The sequence below is a fragment of the Rhinichthys klamathensis genome, unplaced genomic scaffold, assembly GCF_029890125.1.
Source record: "Rhinichthys klamathensis goyatoka isolate OS25496 unplaced genomic scaffold, OSU_Roscu_1.1 h1tg000005l_1, whole genome shotgun sequence".
Taxonomy (NCBI): Eukaryota; Metazoa; Chordata; class Actinopteri; order Cypriniformes; family Leuciscidae; genus Rhinichthys; species Rhinichthys klamathensis.
The window spans coordinates 2,333,282-2,354,365 of record NW_026606558.1 but is presented as its reverse complement, the minus strand read 5'-3'; the positions used below and the strand labels follow the sequence as shown (position 1 = coordinate 2,354,365).

The 21,084-nt window shown below is 37.0% G+C and overlaps 2 protein-coding genes and 1 long non-coding RNA gene across 4 annotated transcripts in view; 2 read left to right on the top strand and 1 right to left on the bottom strand.

The window, feature by feature from the left end:
- pard6a (par-6 family cell polarity regulator alpha) overlaps positions 1-12,704 on the top strand; it is a 28,497-nt gene extending 15,793 nt beyond the window's left edge. Inside the window, exon 3 of the mRNA XM_056255139.1 lies at positions 11,326-12,704. Coding sequence (XP_056111114.1) covers positions 11,326-12,197 — 872 coding nt within the window. The 3' untranslated portion in view covers positions 12,198-12,704. The remainder of the gene's footprint in view (positions 1-11,325) is intronic.
- A 3,896-nt stretch (positions 12,705-16,600) lies between these two features.
- LOC130089302 (uncharacterized) lies at positions 16,601-18,056 on the top strand. The gene is made up of 3 exons (XR_008807556.1): positions 16,601-16,763; positions 17,409-17,500; positions 17,967-18,056. It is a non-coding gene; the product is annotated as an uncharacterized LOC130089302 (long non-coding RNA).
- A 2,013-nt stretch (positions 18,057-20,069) lies between these two features.
- ranbp10 (RAN binding protein 10) overlaps positions 20,070-21,084 on the bottom strand; it is a 47,697-nt gene continuing 46,682 nt past the window's right edge. For both annotated transcript variants that reach the window (XM_056255097.1, XM_056255089.1), the window contains exon 15: positions 20,070-20,965. The gene's annotated coding sequence lies outside the window, so the exon portion shown is untranslated. The remainder of the gene's footprint in view (positions 20,966-21,084) is intronic.

The window sequence follows — 21,084 nt, the reverse complement described above, 5'->3', positions numbered from 1 at the left end:
CTGAAGGATCATATGACACTAAAGACTGGAGTAATGATGCTGAAAATTCAGCTTTGACATCACTGGAATAAATTATTTTTTAAAATACATTGAAATAGAAACGTTATTTTAAATTGCAGTAATATTTTTTTTTACTGTCGTTTTTGCATAAGAGTATACTGACCCCAAACTTTTGAACAGTAGTGCATGTGAGCATTAATTGTGAATGGATGATTGTGATGTTGTAACGGTTTGTGTTTTTCTCAGAGCATGCTGAAATCAAATCTAACTGAGTGGCTTATTATTTATATTACTTCATGTTATTATTTGGGATAAAAAAACATGCTGAATGCACAAGTGTGGCTGTGGTGTCTCAATGTTCAGCAAGTTTGATCGGATGTTAAACTCTTAAGCACGTGTGGCAGTGGGGATTGCCGTTGTCGTGGTGACCATATGGCTAAGGGTTAGTCTCCAGATGGTGGTAACAGAGGATGAGGTCAGACAGTCAGGACCATGCACATGTACCAGTTGTGTGTGTGTGTGTGTGTGTGAGCAGTGAACTTCAGACAGCCACCCAAACAAAGCCATATAGGCACACTACTGAATGATGGGGTGAAAGGAAATGGGACAGATGCAGAACTAGACAAACATCCTTCATCAGACATTACAGTAGGTGATAACATTTAAGCCTGTTTCACACTGGTGAGCAGCCTATTCATTACTGTGACCTACTGTATTAATATGGGCACTGAAATCACACTGCCCACATAAACAGAACAATGCTGCGTAGCAGAAGCATCGGTGCAAGCAGAGTTTTGTGCGTTGAATCTGTTTTTGTTCTCTGTACTGCGCTGTACTTAGCAGAAAAGGTGTTGAAAATGCACTCTAAGCTTATTTATGAAGCAACATATGTATTAAATAAGACTTCTCACTTGAAAATATATTTACAGTAAAAGAGTAAAAAAGAGTTCTTTTTTTAGCACAAACGGAAAGCGACACTTCTGTCACTAGGCCATGAGGTAATAAGATCCAGATCCACGTGACAGTGTCACCTGCCTTCCTCTAACAGCATCAGGTGTCTGGTCCTCTGTGCTCTCCAGCTGCCACCCTGTTTTATTCATCTTGACAAGCTTGTCCACCTGTGCTTTGTACCTGCCTGAAGTCTACAGAGCGACTGACAGACAACCCTGTCCAGAATCCTGGCTAATGGACTGTGCTGAAGACCACACCACATCTTTTGAGGTTTGGTAATGGACCAGAGTCAGTACTTGGGCTGTCATTTTAATGTTTATTTAGTACAATTAATTACATAAAAATTATCATTATTATTATATTGAATATATACATTATTGGCATGTTAAGTGAGTAAAACAAAAATTATATAGGCTACATATATGGATAATAATTGTAAAATTAAGTAACAATAATAATAATACTAATAAAAACAGTTACTGATACTAATAATTAAAATACTAATAGCTGACATTTAATTTAATAATGAATTGCCATATCTAATTATAATTGATGTATAATAAATTAAATGAAATAATTATACATTATTATATATAATTTAATGTGTGTATATATAGGATTTATGATCTAATATTAATGTTCAATTATAATTATATAATATATACATTATTGGCATGCTAATTGATTAAAAAAAATATATATATATATTACATTGAAATAAATGACAAAAATACATGTGTGTGTATATATATATATATACTGTATATAATATAATATATATATATTTATATATATATATATATATATATATGATCGTTTAATAATTTAAAACATTAAATTGACAGTTAATTTATTAATTAATTGGCATATAAATTTATATATTTATTTTCTTTTGCTGATGCTGTATAAATATATATATATATATATATATATATATATATATATATATATATATATATATATATAATTTAATTATACAAAATAAACAATAAATTAACAGTTAATTTGATTAATTAATTGGCATAGCAATAAAATATGTATAAATTAGATTAAACAATTATACATTATTATATTTATTTAAAAATGTGTGTGTGTCTATAATATATATATATATACACACACACACACACACTTTTTAAATAAATATAATATATATATAGGATTTATGATTTCATAATAATATATTATGATTTCATTAATTGACTTATTATTTTGATTAAAATGTTTAATTGATTGACAGCCCTAGATTTGCATTAAGATAGAAGTTCCTTTCTCTAACAAAATGAACATGTTAAACACCTTTAATTCTGTTCATATTGTCATACATTGTCTCTCAATGCAGGTCCAATATCACATCAAAACCTCAAACACACAGCAGCCATTCTCTGCTGGTGAGAGACACTGGCTCCACATCCAGCATGATATATGACTCTGCTAATAACCTACCAATGTCCTGTGTAGGATCGCAGTCAATAAGCTGTCCAGCCCTGCCATAACACCACATTATTAGGTGTTAACGCTGGGTAAATAAGCTCCCCTATACTAGCGTAACACACGGCCCGGAGGTAGCATAATGAGTCAATAAGCTATCCTGTTCTACAATAATATACTTCACCAAGGAACCGGAGAGGAAGTAATGATGTTCTGATATTGGTTTGAGAAGAATTGAGGTTTTGTTGAACAGTTCTTGTACGTCAATGTTGTTTTCCTTACAAGACATGAATGTACTATTGATACCATATTGTACATTGTCATGCACTCTTAATACAGAGAACAAACATACTCAATATAGTGAACAAAGACTCAAAACATAAAAGATAAAGTCTCTATTAATATAGTATGTTACTTTACTATGGCTGTTGGTGAATTTCAGACATAAAAAGTGTATTTAGATACCAAGTATCTGTCTTGTCCGCACAACCCTTCCCCAGTGTGCTGTGTCTGAGGAAGTCTCCAAAGTCTCTCAGTGTCTTTGTAATCCAGAAAGCAATGTTCACAAAGCTCTGCTCAGTCTGTGCCTGGAGGCCTCAGACACCTGGCAGGAGTTTTGATGTTTTATTGTATTTTTCAGGTGAGCCGGTGCTTGTGAACAACTTTCACTGCAGTCTGGTGTTTGTGTTTATGCTTGCACCTTTCTATCCACTGTGGTTTAGACGTGAGGTTTATTCTAAATAAGACAAATACATATTATTTTTTCCGGTATTGCCTGAGAAAGAAAATGTCTTCGTCTCCTCCTGTCTAAACTGCACGTAATAGGTAATCCTAGCTGCTTTCTCCTTCAGAATAGCATAATCTGATAAACGCTTCAGTGATGCTGTTACTGTTGTCTGATTCAGAGCTGAAAATGCCTCACGAACTAAAACTACTCATACAGTATCGCAGTAGTGCATGCTTGCTTTGGAAACAGGTTGATGATTAGCAGGGTCATTTGATTACCCATATTGTGGTTATATATTAATAGTTAATCTGGTTTCACACTAATTTAAAGGGTTACTTCACACACACAAAAAAAAATTGTCATCATTTATTCACCCTCATGTCGTTCCAAACCCGTAAGACTTTCGTTCATCTTCAGGACACAAATGAAGATCTTTTTGATGAAATCTGAGAGCTTTCTGTCCCTCCACTGACAACTATACGCAAATACCACTTTGACGCTTCAAAAAGTTCATAGAGATCGTAAAACAAATCCATATGAATTGAGTGGTTTAGTCCAATTTTTTTTAAGAGACTGATGGACAGATTTAATGGCTTTTATTCACATTTAAACATTGATCAGCGAACATAAACAGTAGCTCAAGCGCACCTGCTTGACACGTGAGAACAAATCTCTTGAAGAAGCTCAAACGTGCTGCGTAACACCGTGTCCTAACCAGACACGATGCGATAAGATTCCAGCGACAAATAATTTGTCTGTCCACACTAGAGGCGACGTGACTGCGAGATGCGTCGAAATCAATCAAAACATACAGCCAATCAGAACAGCGTGTGGGCGGAGTCTCGAGGCAAGTGCACAGCACCAGAGAGTAATCTTGATGGCAAGAAAGTAGGCTACATAATCAAAAACTCTGATTAACATGGAAAAGATACATGGAAAAGATATCGCGGCGTCACATCGCGTGTAGTTAGGACACGGTGTTACAGACGAGAATGAACCTCATTGGTTCTTGTGGAGGCTCAAATGTGATGCGTAACACGAGAATGAACCTCATTGGTTCTTGCAGAAGCTCAAATGTGATGCGTAACACGAGAATGAACCTCATTGGTTCTCGTGGAGGCTCAAATGTGATGCGTAACACGAGAATGAACCTCATTGGTTCTTGCAGAAGCTCAAATGTGATGCGTAACATGAGAATGAACCTCATTGGTTCTTGTGGAGGCTCAAATGTGATGCGTAACACGAGAATGAACCTCATTGGTTCTTGCAGAAGCTCAAATGTGATGCGTAACATGAGAATGAACCTCATTGGTTCTTGTGGAGGCTCAAATGTGATGCGCAACACGAGAATGAACCTCATTGGTTCTTGTGGAGGCTCAAATGTGATGCGTAACACGAGAATGAACCTCATTGGTTCTCGTGGAGGCTCAAATGTGATGCGTAACACGAGAATGAACCTCATTGGTTCTTGCAGAAGCTCAAATGTGATGCGTAACATGAGAATGAACCATTGGTTCTTGCACATCAAGCAAACATGCTTGAGCTTCTGTTTATATAGTACCACAACTGATGTGTGAGTTGATGAATGTATATATGTAAACGAAAGCCTAAATTCGATCCGTTCATCATATAAAGCGATTGTGTCTCTTCAGAAAAATTGGACTAGTTTTTCATGCAAACCGTGCTGTTTTGAGCTAAACTGCCAGTGTGAAAGCACCCTGAGATGGTTACTAAGGAGAGCAAGTGGGTTTTCAGTGTTATGGTGTGTTCACACCGAACGTGAATTTAATTATTTGCGCGAGTAGATTACATACAAAGTCAATGCAAAGACGCGAATAGACGCATCATTCGCGCCGGCCGTTGCGAATGACGCGAATTGGGCGACGCGTTTGCCGCGAATGTCTTCCGCGCAAGTTGAAAAATTTGAACTCGAGCGAATGTTCAAGCGTCTAACTAGACGCGATAGACGCGTATTTGACGCTCTATTCGCGTTCGGTGTGAACACACCATTTGTCTCAATATATGTGTCAAAGCTCCAGAATAAAATTCAACTTTTAGGATTTTAGTTAAACAGATAAAGATGGTTGTTCAAAAGTGGTTTAATTCCCATTGGATACTGTTATTGTAGTCAGAGATGGGCAAAATACATGGAAATGTATTTAAAATACAAATACAAAATACTGTGTGAAAAAATGTATTTAAATACAAATACAGTATTTTGTATTTTGAAAATTGACATGTGAAATTGGCCATCCAGTGCAGGCATAGGTCACAGTGAATGAAGAAACATAGGCCTAATTGCTGGCCATTACAAATAAACTTGTGCAAAATAGCAGCCATTTATATACTTATTTCTGACCAGGTTACAATGTAGTCGATTACTTGTGGTGAACCCTATTAAAAAAATCATACTGCATGTAAAACTGTGGGAACCTTTTCTGCTTTCTAGCAAAGAATATGACCCAAAATCTGACTTCACAGTAACAATATATATCATGGTTTCACAATTCTCAATATCAGTTTTAATACAACAGCAAAAACTGAATTTCAAACTCTGTTGAAGCTTTTTTTTTTTTGCGGGTAGTCCAATGCTTTTTAAGTAGGGGTGTAACGAGACGCTCATGTCACGATTCGATACATATCACGATACTGAACTCACGATACGATATTATTGAGATACTCCAAGACATATGATAAAAAGGTTAACAAAAAATTTACTGTTGATTAAAATGCTAAATTTGATATTACATTGTGTGTGTAAATGAATAGGTTTGGACTCTGTGCTGGAAACCCAAAGCACAGGACAATAGAGACACCAGAATAACAATTTTCATGATTCTGAAGCTGAAAACAGAATTATTTAAGACAAATATGCTTGCACTCTTTCAATGACTAGATATGTATGTGGCCAAATAATGTAGGCCACATACTTTACTTTACAGTTAAAGGGATAGTTCACCCCAAAATGAAAATTCTGTCAGTAATTACTCACCCTCATGTTGTTCCAACCCCGTAAGACTTTCGTTCATCTTCGGAACACAAATTAAGATATTTTTGATTAAATCTGAGAGCTGGATCACTCCTCCATAGGCTTCTAAGGGATCGAAACTGGCCGGCCCAAAAGTTATGAAAGACATCGTTTAAATAGTCCGAGTGACTACAGTGGCTCAATCTTAAGTTTATCAAGCGACGAGAATACTTTTTGTGCGCAAAAAACAAACAAAAATAACGACTTTATTGAACTATTCATTTCCTACTCTGTGGGCCTCGAGATTTCACGTAGTGTAACAGCGCAGCGCTTCTGTGTTGTACGTCACACACATCACACACATGACCAGCGTCGGCCAATAGTGAGCCTACGTGTGACATACAACACAGAAGCGCTGCGCTGTTACACTACAACTATCTCGAGGCCCACAGAGAAGGAAATGAAGCCTATGGAGGAGTGATCCAGCTCTCAGATTCAATCAAAAATATCTGAATTTGTGTTACGAAGATGAACGAAAGTCTTACAGGGTTGAACAACATGAGTTTTGGGGTGAACTATCCCTTTAACATCAGACATTTGGCATTATCAGGACCCACAAATATTCCCTAATAATTGCATTATTATTATATTCAACACTATATAGTAGTTAAATGTAGTACTGACAACTAAAACTCTGTAAACTAGAATTTTTTCTCACACATTAATTTGGGGTGAATTATCCACGATACATATTGTTGCATTTTTGTATTGCGATATATTGTGACACGATATTGTTACACCCCTATTTTTTAAGTATAGTAATTTTATATTTATTTTATGTAAAGTTTATTTGTTTCTATAAGTTCATTAAAATTATAAATGAAACTAGTCTGAACTAGTTGATGCACGAAACCAGCACCTGGATAAAGAGGTTGACTGGCAAAAAGTATTTTATGTATTTTGAAAATACAAAAATACTCATCTTAAATGTATTTGAATACAAATTACATTTGATTTTCCCCAAAGGCTTCAAAATACAAAATACAAAATAGTATTTTGTATTTCAAATACGTATTTTAAATACATGTATCTGAAATACTGCCCATCCCTGATTGTAGTAATCCCAACTGTATTTGTGCTACTGACTGAGTGAGTCTGATTCAAATTGATCTTGAGTCTGATTTCATTAAAAAGAACCGGCTCATAAGAGTCATTTGTTCATAAATTGGACATCACAGCTCTCACTGTGTTCATAACTAAGCGCAGCTCACAAGACGATAACAGACAGACACAAATGCATATGAATGTCCACAAGCTTGTGCCGACTGTCTAGAATGTAAATCATTGTCACAAAGTTCTTTTTTTTTGTCGCATTTGCAAACATTTTAGTCACAGTCAGGAGCTTTGAATATATTGTTTGTGTGAGGATGTGTATGTGTTTGGGAGAGAGAGAGAGAGATTGCTAACGGGACGACATCTCTTAATCATCCTTGAGATGCATTAGCTTCTGATCTCAAAGCAATGCATCACGTCATTTTGTTAATTGGTAATGTTTACAAGATTACACAATTCACTGGCCTAATCTACACGCACACACCCACATGAAAATTAGCACTTTAGCTGTACGTCTTAACACATAATGCGCAGTTTGGAGGCAGGGCTGGGAGTTAGCGTGGTATCCGCCTCCACATATTAACCATGAGCGTTGTTGGACCTGCTGGAGACCCTCAGGCCAGCCCGTTATCCACATCTCTGGCAGGATCCCTCTCCCTGGGTACCTCTCTCGCTCTCCAGCCCGTGAGCAGGTTTAATAACAGAAGCTGTCCTGATCTCTGTGGGGGTCCAGACACCAGACTAATGTAGTGAGACAGGGAGAGGGGCGGTGTGCCTTGCATACTATATGAGCTATATACAGTGTTCATAAATATAGCCACGCACAGGCGGTCATGTGCAATGGACGATACTGTCTGTGCTCAGGCAAAATATTTACATTTTTACAATATTTACTCATTTATGCAGATTAAATATGGGGTCACACAAACACAAAAAGTGTTTTTGTCTTCTGTAGTGTGGCGTATTCTCCATATGAGCACAGGGGTCAGAGTTCACCACCCATCACCCCATCCACATGCAGGGCCCTGGGGCCTCATGGTAATTAATTAGATGTGAGCTGGTAATCTACTGTTTGTGGCTCTTAAGACAAACCTGGGCCTGTAGTCAAACAGACTAATTAATATAATCCCCATCATGTGATCTCCTCTAGAGGTGCATGCTGGGCCATTTCTTTCAGATGGCACAGATGGTTTGAAATGGTATTGAACCAAGAAATGTATTTTAAGTTGTTGGAGATTGTAAGGGATGCATTGTTCTGCTAAGCTTTGTACTGTTATCTAGCTAAACTTTGTACACTGTTTGTGCTATTTCTTTTCTAAGTGAATATATTTATGATTTTTGCCTGGGAGATGATACGAGTGAAAAACAATCCTACAAACTTGGGAGCGAAGACATATTTCGTGACCAGAATGTCTTTAGCCAGGTTTCAATCCACCAGTGTAATTGCTAACTAAAACGCAAACTTTTAAAATTTGTTTTCGTTAATTTAAATAAAGCCGAAATAAAATAAAAAAAATTAAAAACCTAAAAATAAAATCTAGAAACTAAAAAAAGAGAAATGTTGCCTTATAACTGAAATAACTGAAATAAAATGTTTAAGTACTAAAATTACTAGAACTAAAATTTAAATTAAAAATAAATTAAGGCTAAATAGAATTATTTAAAAAAAACTAATAAAAATGACAAAGGCAATTGACAAAATTGACTAAAAATAAATTAAGTGAAATCTGAAAATCTAAAAATAAAAGCTAATAAAAAATCGCAATAAATAGTAGTATATAAATTATACAAAAATAACAGTCATCGACACATTTTTAAGCAAATGTTGGGATATTGCATATAAAAAATGCTAGATGGACACACCAAGGTACAAATCAAATTTCCAAACTGTACATAAAGGTATACGCTCCCTTAAGATGGATACATTTTTTTCCTAAGGAGACTTAAGATGCTTTTCCACCGTGGGGCCAAACCTTTCTCATTGCTTAACCGTTCCATTCCGTTCCGATCCGGCCCAGCTGGTGTGGATATGGTTTCATTTTCCATTGTGGGACTGATATCAGCTCTTTATACAAATTCATCATAATGCAAGAGCGACAGCGTTATGGGGGATGATCAGATATTTCTTTCAATTTTATTATTAACTGTTAACTTGGCCTGCTACAGAGAAACTGGCAACAGACAAGTGACCGATTGTGAGTGGCAACAGCACCACACACATTCTACACACCAACCATGTTGAGAACGCTTTATAATCGTGTCGTGCCGAACCAAGCTCAAGTGGAAATATAGCTGGACCCCGTTCCTTACTAAAATGGTTCCTTCCATGCTATAAACATTGGGCCAGTAAGCAACCACCTAGCAACCGTGTAGCAATGCGCTAACAACCACTCAGAACGCCCTAAAATCTTCAGATGTAATAATCTCGAATGTTTGCTATTAGGCTGTAGAGCTAGATGAGCTCGATGCAGAAAACAGGCACACAGTTTAATGTTAGTCAGCAGACTGAGGGGAAGGTGTTGATGGCTTCTGCTATTTCTACTCCCAGCAGGCTGTGCTCTCATAATCACAAAAAAATCCCTCTCCGTGAAGACCCACGCTCAAAATCCCTGCTGCAGTTTAAAAATAACCAAAAACATTCTCTCTGCTGACGCATGTTACCTCCCACCAGATTCCAGTCAGGAGGGCCCTCTGTTCTCCGTTACCTGCTCATCGCCTAAAACAAGTCTGTTTTTTCCCCCTCCATTTTTCTAGTCCGACATATCAGCTGTGATTGTTTGGATCTTTTGAACAGTGAATATTATGTGTGGGGAGAGAGGCTTTGATTAATCTGCCTTTTAATCTGATTCCATCTCGTGACCCTTGACCTATTGCAAGTGCCTTGGACAGATTTATTACAATCCTTGTTTGTTCATCCATCCATTTCTGCCACTCGGTTTTTATTATGATATGGTCTCTTCTGTTTGTCAAAACCTTATTATTGCTCTATATTAACATTCAGCAATCAATGCCATATTGAATTCTTTTAGAGAAGATTGAAAAAATAAATCTAAAATTGATTTATGGGGATCAATTTTATAATTGAGGTCACAGTAATGTGATACTGGTAGGACAGATGGTGAATAACACAGCGAGGTGCTTTGTATCTCCTTGAGTTCATTTTTAGTTACAGGGAACATTATTTTATGCCAGTGATAAACCTGCACTGCACAGTAGATCTTTCGAAATTTAGTGGACAAATTAATGGGTTTTTATGGAGTTGTGTGGAGAGTCTCTTTCTTTTAGGCGTCGACAGGAAGAATTTGATAGGGAGATAAAAGCAGCACGTCTCAGTTTATCTAGTTTCAGTCTTTAGCACACCTTAAATAAATGTTGTCTGGGAAGCAAAATGAGGTTCCCTTTCTATATTCAGTTTTTTTTTGTGTGTGTGTGTGTGTGTGTGTGTGTGTGTGTAACACTGCCTTTCAAAAGTTTGGGGTCAGTAAGTTTTTAACTTTTATTTGGAAATAAATAATAAAATAAAAAAATCAGCAAGGAGAACACATTAAATTGATCTAAAGTGTCAGTAAAGACATTTTTAATGTTACAAAAGATTGCAATTTCAAATAAATGCTGTTCTTTTGAACTTTCTATTTTTCAAAGTATTCTGAAAGTGCATCACGGTTTTCACAAAAATGTTAAAACTGATTTCTCATAACTGAAATGCTACTTGAGCATCAAATCAGCATATAGAAATGATTTCTGATGGATCATGTGACTCTAAAAAGATCATGAGACCATTACAGAAATAAATTACATTTCACAAAATATGAAAATAAAATAAAAACTTATTTTAAATTGTAATAATATTTCATAATATTACTGTTTTTACTATACTTTAATCAAAAAGCCTTGATGAGTATAAGAAACCACTCAAAAACATGAAAAATCATACTGACCCAAAACTTTAGAACAGTAGTACGTGTATATAAATAAAACAAAAACAATATATTGACTAATTGAAGCACTTTTTTGTAATATTAATGGTTTAAAATGTGTGTAGTCTTTTCATATCATATATATATATATATATAATATAAATTTATCAGCATATCATATATATAACTAGTTTCTCTCTCTCTCTCTCTCTCCTCAGACGTAGACGACTCCGTGCCGTTCCCCGCAGGCTCTCTCCAGAGAAGGAAAAAGGGCCTAGCTGGTCTGCGTCAAGCGCAACAGTCCAAGTCCAAGCCGGCGCTGCTCATCAGCAATCCCCAGGATTTCCGGCAGATCTCTTCTATCATCGATGTGGACATCTTACCCGACACGCATCTCCGTGTCCGTCTGCACAAGCACGGCACCCACAAACCCCTCGGCTTTTACATCCGTGATGGCGTCAGTGTCCGCGTCACTCCTCAAGGGGTGGAGAAAGTTCCGGGCGTCTTCATCTCCCGCCTCGTGAAAGGCGGTTTGGCAGAGAGCACGGGTTTGCTGGGAGTCAATGACGAGATTCTCGAGGTGAATGGTATCGATGTGGCCGGGAAATCACTGGACCAGGTCACCGACATGATGGTGGCTAACAGCCACAACCTCATCGTGACGGTAAAACCCGCCAATCAGCGCAACAACACGATGCACCGTGCGAGTAAAACATCTGCCGGCAATAGTTCCGCTGGCTCGGGAGGCTCCGCCCTCTCACATGACTCCGCCCCCAGCCCCGCCTCACAGAACGCCAGCCAATACAGCAACAGCAACAGTGTGGCCGAGGGCGACAGTGACGATGATACGGACCTCATCATCGAGAACGACAACCTGTACGTGCCACACCGTATGACTAATGGCAACGGCAGCCACGGTAACGCCCTGTCGTCGGGTGCATTTGCGCACAGGCCCCTCCCACAAAGTGTTTCCTTGCCCAGTAGCAGCTCTTTAAGCTCTCTGACCACACCTACACACAACGGCAGTCCCACCAAGACGAGCAGTAGCCAAGAAAGCATGAGAGAGGACGGAAACTTCATTACGTTGTGAGCTACAGTAGGATTCACACCACTGTAAGAGCCTTTATGCACATTTATGATAAAATGAAGGAACTATTATATGATCAGCTATTATTTTTCGGTCGTTACTATCACAAACAACAACCTGTTCACAATCTTCCCCGTGAATAAGGTCCCTCGCCCAGATCACACAGGTTGCACTGTATGGAAGTGCCTTATGGCTCTCCATTCCTCTCGCCTTAGTTATTTTTTCTTCTTTTGGGAAAAATCAACCATATTCATCTCTATTGACTCTAAGGAAGTGTGCTAGTTGCTACTGGGATGCCTGACATTATCACTCAGAGGACGTGAGAGACCAACAAATCGCCTCTGTGGAAATAATGCGTCTTGTTGTGGATTCATCTCACTTTTTATGATCCCTCTTGCATTAATGATGATGATGATAATAATGGAAGATGATGAGGAGGAGGTGGAGAAAAATATGAGTGTTAAAACAGATCTGATCAGTGTTTAAGCTTGTTTGCTCATATCATCTCATTCTGATCATAGATTCTGTCGCTCGATGTGCTCTCCATGATGATTTTGAAGTGGTGTTATTTGCATTCTTCTCACTACTAATTCATGTGTTTATCAATCACATTTTTAAAAGCGAAAATCTCAATGTGCAGTACGTGAGAGACTGGAAGTGTAGCATTAAGATCAATCCCATTATGAGAACATTTAAACATGTTTTTACTTATTCTTTAACACTCTTGTTTGTTCAAACGCCATTTTAACACTCCCAAGTTGGCTTAATTGTCACATTCATTATCTCTGATGTAAAAAAAGAAGCAATTTTTAAATATATTGAGGTTTTTTTCATACATGGAAATGGAAACTTTTTGGGGGGGTTTCTATCTTGTTATATTAAAGGGATAGTTCACCCAAAAATGAAAGTTTTGTCATTACTAACCCTCAAGTTGTTCCAAAGCTGTACGAGTTTCTTTATTCCGCTGAACACGAAAGAAGATATTTTGAAGAATGTTGGTAACCAGACGGTGACAGCACCCATTGACTTCCATAGTAGGAAAAAAATAGTCAACTGTTTGATTACCAACATTCTTCAAAATATCTTCTTTTGTGTTCAGCAGAAGAAAGAAACTCATACAGGGTTGGAACAACACGAGGGTGAGTAAATTATGACAGAACTTTTATTTTTGGGTGAACTATCCCTTTAAAGGAATAGTTCACTCAAAAATGTAATTCTTGGAAATGACTCTCCATCATGTCCAAGCTTATGACTTCTTTCTTCTGTGGAACACCGTAATCAAACAGTTCCAATGTATGGACAAAAAACACCGAGACATTTCTCGAAATATCTTCTCTAAGGTTTCACATAAGAAAGAAAGTCATACAGGTTTGGATTGACACGAGGGCGAGTGACCGAATCTCTGTTTTTGGGTGAGCTGTCCCTTTAAGGTTTACAAAATGGTTTGAATTTTGCTTTTTATTGTTGAAAGAGGCAGTCTAGGACAGTTTCTTTCTTTTTGAAGGACATCAACCTGTTTTTCTCGCTTTGTTTTTAGTTTTTCCCCCCTGCCTCCAGAAAAATAGGAATCCATATACTTAACTGGCACACCGGTGTGGCGTAACTTCAGAAAGACTTGACCTCTCATTGACTCACTCTGTTTTTCTGTAAAGAGAAAAAAGGAAATTCCTTTCATGTTTGGAAAAGCCAGAATTCTGCACATTGGGACCTTTTCCACACAGTCCACTCCTGATGGCCAAAGCTGTGAGGCTTTTTTAGCCATGGTGAGTGTGTGTATGTGTGTGTTCAGTCATATTTTTAAAGTATAATCTTACAGAAACGGCACTGAGGTGGACACTATCAGACTCCGAGCCAAATATTGGTTTCTCTAATGTCCAACAGACCCGAGCGCTGTCTTCAGGCAACCAGTTCCCAGGTGAACGCTTGTTTAGACTGTGGAGATACCTGCCTCGGGACGTCCAGCGCTTCAAAGGCTGTCTATCAAACCAAGAAGCATTGATGGAGGAAGGACAGTGAAATGCATAAAATATCCCAGCGTTTGGAGGAACTTCATTCCAGATGGGCTGATGAGCTAATTCTCCTTTATCATGATTCTATTTGGGGATGAGTGAAAATGTTACTAATATGTATTCCGGATGTTTAGAAGGACATCTCGAGGTGTCAGTGAAAACGATTAGGAAGCCGGTCTTACCGTGTCATAACTGATGGGCGTGATTCATGAAAGTGTAGCCTCATCTGTCGAGCGTTATCTGGTTTAACTCGATCGGAAAAACAAATGACGTGCAAAACTTACATTTATCAAGGTAGCCTTGAGTCTGAAAGAGAATGTAGTTTATTCGAACAGGTCTAGACGTAACATCTGCACAACTGACACTAGTGACTCATTGCCTCGGGGTTTTCACTACAACGTTGTTACTGAAACCGGAGGGTGATTTGAAACGTATTGCAAGAGACAGCTGGAGAAGCCTAACTTGTCACTTTGTTTTGTTATCTGTATTTAATTTAATATGTTTTATCGGCATTCTCTGGATGGAGAGAGTACATCGAAAGTGATGCTCTGGGTTTTTAAAGAGAAAGCGATGGGATATAAACAGCACACAATCGGAGCACCAGTAATACCACATGAGCATTATTTTTTTTGTGTATGTCCAAATATGTGTATAAATAGAAATATGTACTGACGGACACTTTTGTACACTAGGAGCCCTTTTTATAAAAAAGAGCATTTTATATATGTGTAAATTATGGAAAGTATTTTTCTTATTCTTGTACTTTTGTATGTATATTAGAATTCTGGAAAGGAGGTTTCTATTTCTTTTGAGAATCACAAAATTCAAATCTTTAGACGCTTGTGTTTTTATTATAATCAGATGGGTCAAGGTGTACAATACTGTGAATGTTATAAGCTGATTATAAAATGTTCTATCAAGATAATAAAAGTATTTAACATTTATTTCTTGTTTAAACAAATTATTTACATGTTTACTTTGTACTAATCCGGTTGCAAAATTTCATTACATATGTATATCATGCTTTGGTAACACTTTATTTTAAGGTGACGTAGTTACACAGTACTTCCTTTAGTAATAACTGTAAATTATGCATAATTACAAGCGACTATCCCTGAACCAAACCTTAACTCTATAGTAAGTACATGTAGTTAATTCATATTACACAGTACTTATTTCAGTTAGTACAAAATAAAGGGTTACACTATTTTAAGGTTTCATTGTTACAGTGTAATTATATATTTAAGTACGGAGTACTATTAAGCAACTACATGTACTTGCTATAGGGTTAGGGTAGGATAAGGATTTGGTTCCATTAAAACAATCTGGAAAACACCTGTTTATTTCCATTTTAACCGGAAGTGGTATAGCTGTGGATGCGCTTCACTCACAGTACAAAGAAATGAAGCATTATTGGATTACATATAAAGGACACATTAGATTTGCGATACCTTACCTCAGACTGCATCACTGTCTGTCAGAAAATCAATGCGATGTAAGCGCACTGACTAGAGCAGAAGGTCCACAGATGCAGAACTGCAGACATTTCTTCATAACTAAAACTTGCTGCTCAACTAGCCTATAACTTTTTTAAAAGGACATCAGCAATCCATTAAAAACCCATAATTAGCCAATACAAATGTTTAAGGCCACTGACAATTGTGGGGACAAAATTGGAAATTTTGTTTGCCAAGGCTGTAAAGTGCTTGTTAAGTTCATGATTTTTCTCCTGAATATGTAAATGGTTAATTTACAGGTTTACTGAGGCCCTCTAGTGGACTCCGGCCGGTTGAGCACAAGTGTGAAATAAAGGGAATTTGCGCCCTCTGCTGTCTAACGCTGGTAATGACCATGTTCCTATAGTTACCAAACGGCTCTCAAGATTCTCACCTGTAACGTTACAATTTCAATAGCAGGCTGCTCATTTGAAAAATTGATACTGCATAATGAGAAGGAAGTCGCGTCAAAACAGTAAATCGTTCAAAAATACAGCACAATACTCGACGACGGATTTTTTGAAAATATTGGCAGTTATCATTGATGATCCGGGTAACCTATCCTTTCAGGTCTGAAACAATCAAGATACTTTCAAGTCTTACCGTTATATTATATTCAGTTTAAAATCGTTATGCTCATAAGGCTTAAGCCCATGAAACTCTTTCCAACACTGATAATAAATCAGCATATTTGAAGGATCATACACTGAAGACTGGAGTAATGATGCTGAAAATTCAGCTTTGCATCACAAAAATGAATTATTAAATGGAATATTTTAAATTGTAACTTTACTTCACAATATTACTGTTTTTTCAGTATTTTGACCGGTACTACTGTATATAAAATAATACAAAATAAAAAAAGAAGAAGGGTGTTTCTGTACTAGCACTTGACCTGATTTACTTGTGTTGCAGTGGGGTGATGGCGGGTCTGTGGTGGTCAACGGTGAGCTTTATGAGGAGGAACTCGGTAGATGTAATGAACTCTCCACATTAAAGGAGCTTAAAGATGTTACTGGTCTCCATACTTCCATGCTTGCTTATGGCTTTAAAAAGATGGCAAGGTATGCTTTTGCTACAGTTATTTATAAACACCAACACAGACAACAATCTCACAGTACTCCTATGGAGGATGTATTGTATAAAGCCTTGAAAATGACTAAGCTGTAATTATAAGGCCAAAAGTGATGTCTGGCCTAGGAAAATTGACATCTTCACCCTTTATTAAAATATTATTAAAAATGTGATTTAATATTTTGTAAGCATGTTGTGTACTTGTGCTTGGAGTTAATTGTTTTATTTGTGAATGAAACTTGCCAAATTGTGCTGACACAATTTTTGGCCAGGCTGTCATACAAAGAAATTACAAACACATGCAAAAACAAGAGAGAACCAACGAAATATTAATAATTGATTATGTTGGAGCCAAAGTATGAATTTTCCTGTGAGCGTTTTGCATTTTATTTTTGCATAGTAGTTGAAGTTTCTCTTATTTTTGGCCAAATAATTCTGTCCGATTCTGTTCTATTCTTCCCTCTTATTAAATATATATTGTGATATATATTTAATCATATTTTGATTGTTAAATAGAACTTTTAGGGTCATTAAAAACAAATATCCCCTCTCCGGACATCACTTTTGGCAACTACTGTATATATTTTGTCAGCCATGTGAAACTGTTTTTAATCTATAATTATGTATTATCACAGAACGTCCAGAGGTAACATCCATGTATTTAAGCATCCGAACTTCTCAATCAAATCAGCCCATCTTAAAAAGGATGTCAAGAGAGAATCTGAAGGTACAGGCTCATCCAGGTCCAGAACTCAAGGACAGAAGCCTCTGAGAAAGACTAGTGACCAGTGTCTGATGGACCGTCAACACTCTCCCTCATCAAGCCCCCTTTGTACGTTTATTCTAATGTATATTTGTATTAGATTCAATATAATGTTTCTATTATTTCCAAATGCATCCATTAATACTGACTGTGTCAGTCATGTTGCATTACTATTGAACTTAGCACTTGACATATACTCTTATTATTCATTATTATTAATATAGCACTATACTATTGAAATTCCTTTGAATAAATTAATGAATTAATGCAAATGTAGGTGTAATAATAAGGGAGGCACATATATCAGAATCTCAGTAAATGATCTGAATAACATAAGACAATGCATGACAACACTTCACAATAGAACCTAAACAGTACTGATGCTGCTCATAGAGACTAATCTGAACCCATAATGTTTTTCTTTCCTTAGTTCCCCCCGCAAAGAGGAGAAAGGCCAGGAGCCTGTATCAGTATATAAACAATGAGTTCACACTTCCAGACAGCCATCACTCAGAGGTGACCCCCAACATCTCTTCTGCCGAGTCTCGGTCCTCAGACATCTGGAACAGCAGCCCATAGATCTGCATACTGCTACACACATGATCCTGAGCTGAGCATGACTTTATACACACATAAAATGCCAATGAATTCTTATATTCTTCTTCTAATTACACAAAAGCAGTATATATACAGATATACTGTATATGCAAAGAAACAATAATAAAATAATACAAAAGACAGACACCATTTGCTCATGGATGTGTATTTTAATAAAAATAATTCTGTCAAAATTAAATGAGTACAATATTTCTTTATCATGTTTCCAGTACATAGGTATGTCTTTTTTTCTTTTTCATTTTTTAATTGTTTTTCTTTTTTATGTTGTTTTTAAAGGTTCATGCTAAGTAGAGGGTAACTCATTTCACAATTGCTAAAAGAAAACTCAAATAAAATTAAAAATCGTAATAGAAGTAAACTGTGCACAGCTTGCTGTACTCCATTCCATTCGTCTTGCTCCATTGTCTTTTGAAGCAGGAACATGACGCATTTTGGCTACTTTCTTCCCTTCGATGTATGTCCGCACGTCCCTATTTAAAGCCAATATGACGTTCTATGATGGATTCTTTTAAAACAACAATATTCATTATAGGTGGTTAGATTATGATGAGTTCCAAAACATATTTGGCATTAAAAAGCCGCCCCATGACAAAAGATCTACAACGGACAGGTCAGTAGAAGTACGAGTGCTTCTCTACAAACTGCCATTTTTTAACTCAAACATAAGTAAATAGTTACACAAGATGTCCCCATGCAACAAGATACCACCATTTAACAATCAAATTGACCCGTTCAGTGGAGTAAAATGGTAAAAATAAATTGACTGAGATCATTAGGGATCAGGATGTGTAAAATGTCTACTCCACTGAATCAGATTGACACAAACACTGCTAAAAACACAAGGTGGGGCTCCAATCAGTTTAATCTGCTATTGCCTGTATCCATTATGTAACTCCAGAGTTGGGAAGGCCAAGTTTATTTTAGATATTGAGGAGCATGTGCAACTCTCCAGTGACCCTGTGACCTCTAACTTCCACCAGATGATCTGCAGGTCGACCAAAATGGTTACTGCACTACACATACCTTCTGTTAAAATGCCTGACACGATACAACAAGCTAGACAGCACTGTCCTAAGAGCAAGTGAGGTATAACTGAAAAGAACAAAAGCAGGTGTAGATACGGGAATGTAACAATCTCATGATGGCCAGCAGCAAAAAATGTGGGAACTAAAATCGGTTAAGCTACATTCAACACCACAGCGGCGTGCTGGCTGAGTGAAATGCTGGGTTGACATGGGGTCGATTGATAGTTTTTCTCTTCATGGATGATCAGATTAAAAGAAAGAATGGGAAAAAAAAAACAGGCTGCTTACAGGAAAAAGTGCCTGAGCCCAGTTAACATCACACTTACAAAGGCCAAGAAAAAGATTGTTAAAGAACATCTCGGAGAGGGGGATAAAACCATAACAATTGCACTGATCTGAGGTCGAGGTGAAGTTCTGGAGCAACAAACACAATTGCAATTTAAGGAGATGTTCTAGGTGCTAAATAAATACATATTTCGTTTGCAAGTTTTCTGTTCATTTTTAGGAACGCTCAATTGTCTTGCATGCTGCAAGTTCATACTCTGTCCCTCCATCACTGAACAGGAGAGGTAGACGGATACAGTAATGCATCATGTGCATTCATCGAAGTACAGTGCATCCAATGGTAACAAAACTTGAACAACGGTAGTCAACAGCCAATGAAACAACCAATAACAAAAGTTGAAACGGTGTCCGTCTGTATAGTTATTAATCTAACAGGAGAACTATCAACACAGTGACACTATTCACATGGATATAAAACGTACAGAGACTTGGTATACGAAGTTAGTCCGTGAGCTTCAGTGGAGCTTCTCAGTAATCAAACTAACCTTACATTTTTTTTCTCAAAAACTGCCTTTTTATTTGGTACAGCCACAAAAATTAACTTCAATATACCCAACTTAAAAAAGTGAAGGTTGACATTTGCATGATACCCACGGCTATAAAGATGGTAAAATGTCGGTAAAATAGATCCATTTAGGGCAAAGGTCTATGATTGAAAATATAATTCATCTACATTGGACCCAAAGGCAAGTCTGCGTCGTCACTGTGTGATTGTGTCTAATGAAACTTGTGCTGGTGCCTGAGATGCTAAAGTAGCTTAAAAGGTGAGACACTATATGAGCCATGCATTATCTCACCCTCGTTCGCACACTTACTCCAATGAAAACATCGGAAGGTCGCCAAACTTCTGTACGCACAACATCGACGTTCTTCTAATTCCTAAAGGGGCAGCTTAGGTTGACCAAATAATAATAAAAATAATCTATAGAATTTGCTTGTACATAGAAAAGGACCTGCTTTAAAATCCACAGTATGGTCTGGTGAAGCGACACCTGTTTCCGCAAATAAAAGAACATTTGTCTAAATACCTGAGCTCTGACTGAGAAAAACCAGAGTGCGTAGCTCAAATTTTCAGTAGGAACTTACCATTATGTATATTGTTGATATGGTACGCTTGAAATACTATGCACTGAATTCACCCATGAAAAAAAAAAAAAAAAAAGTTTGGGAAGTTGATTTGTTTCAAAATGAGCACAACAAACGGACAAAATATAAACTCAAATAAAAATGACTAGATAAACAGAATAATTAATTATCTTTAAATAGTGTCACACAATTTGTATTTGATAATACTAATTTAAAAAGAAGCCTCTCTTCTCATGTTTCTATTCATTCTGCTCGGCTGCTTCTGGCAAACGGCAAGCGACACACCAATTCAAACGCATGTTCTCGTCATGGCAAACGACTGGAAAGTCCTATTTGTAGCCGTCCTGAACATTGCCTGAGGGAAATACAAAAGGATTATGCATTTAACATGGACAATAGAAATACTGGAATATTTTAAGAAATAAAACAATTAAATAAACCCGGCAGTGAAAAAAAAAAAGTAAAATAAAAATG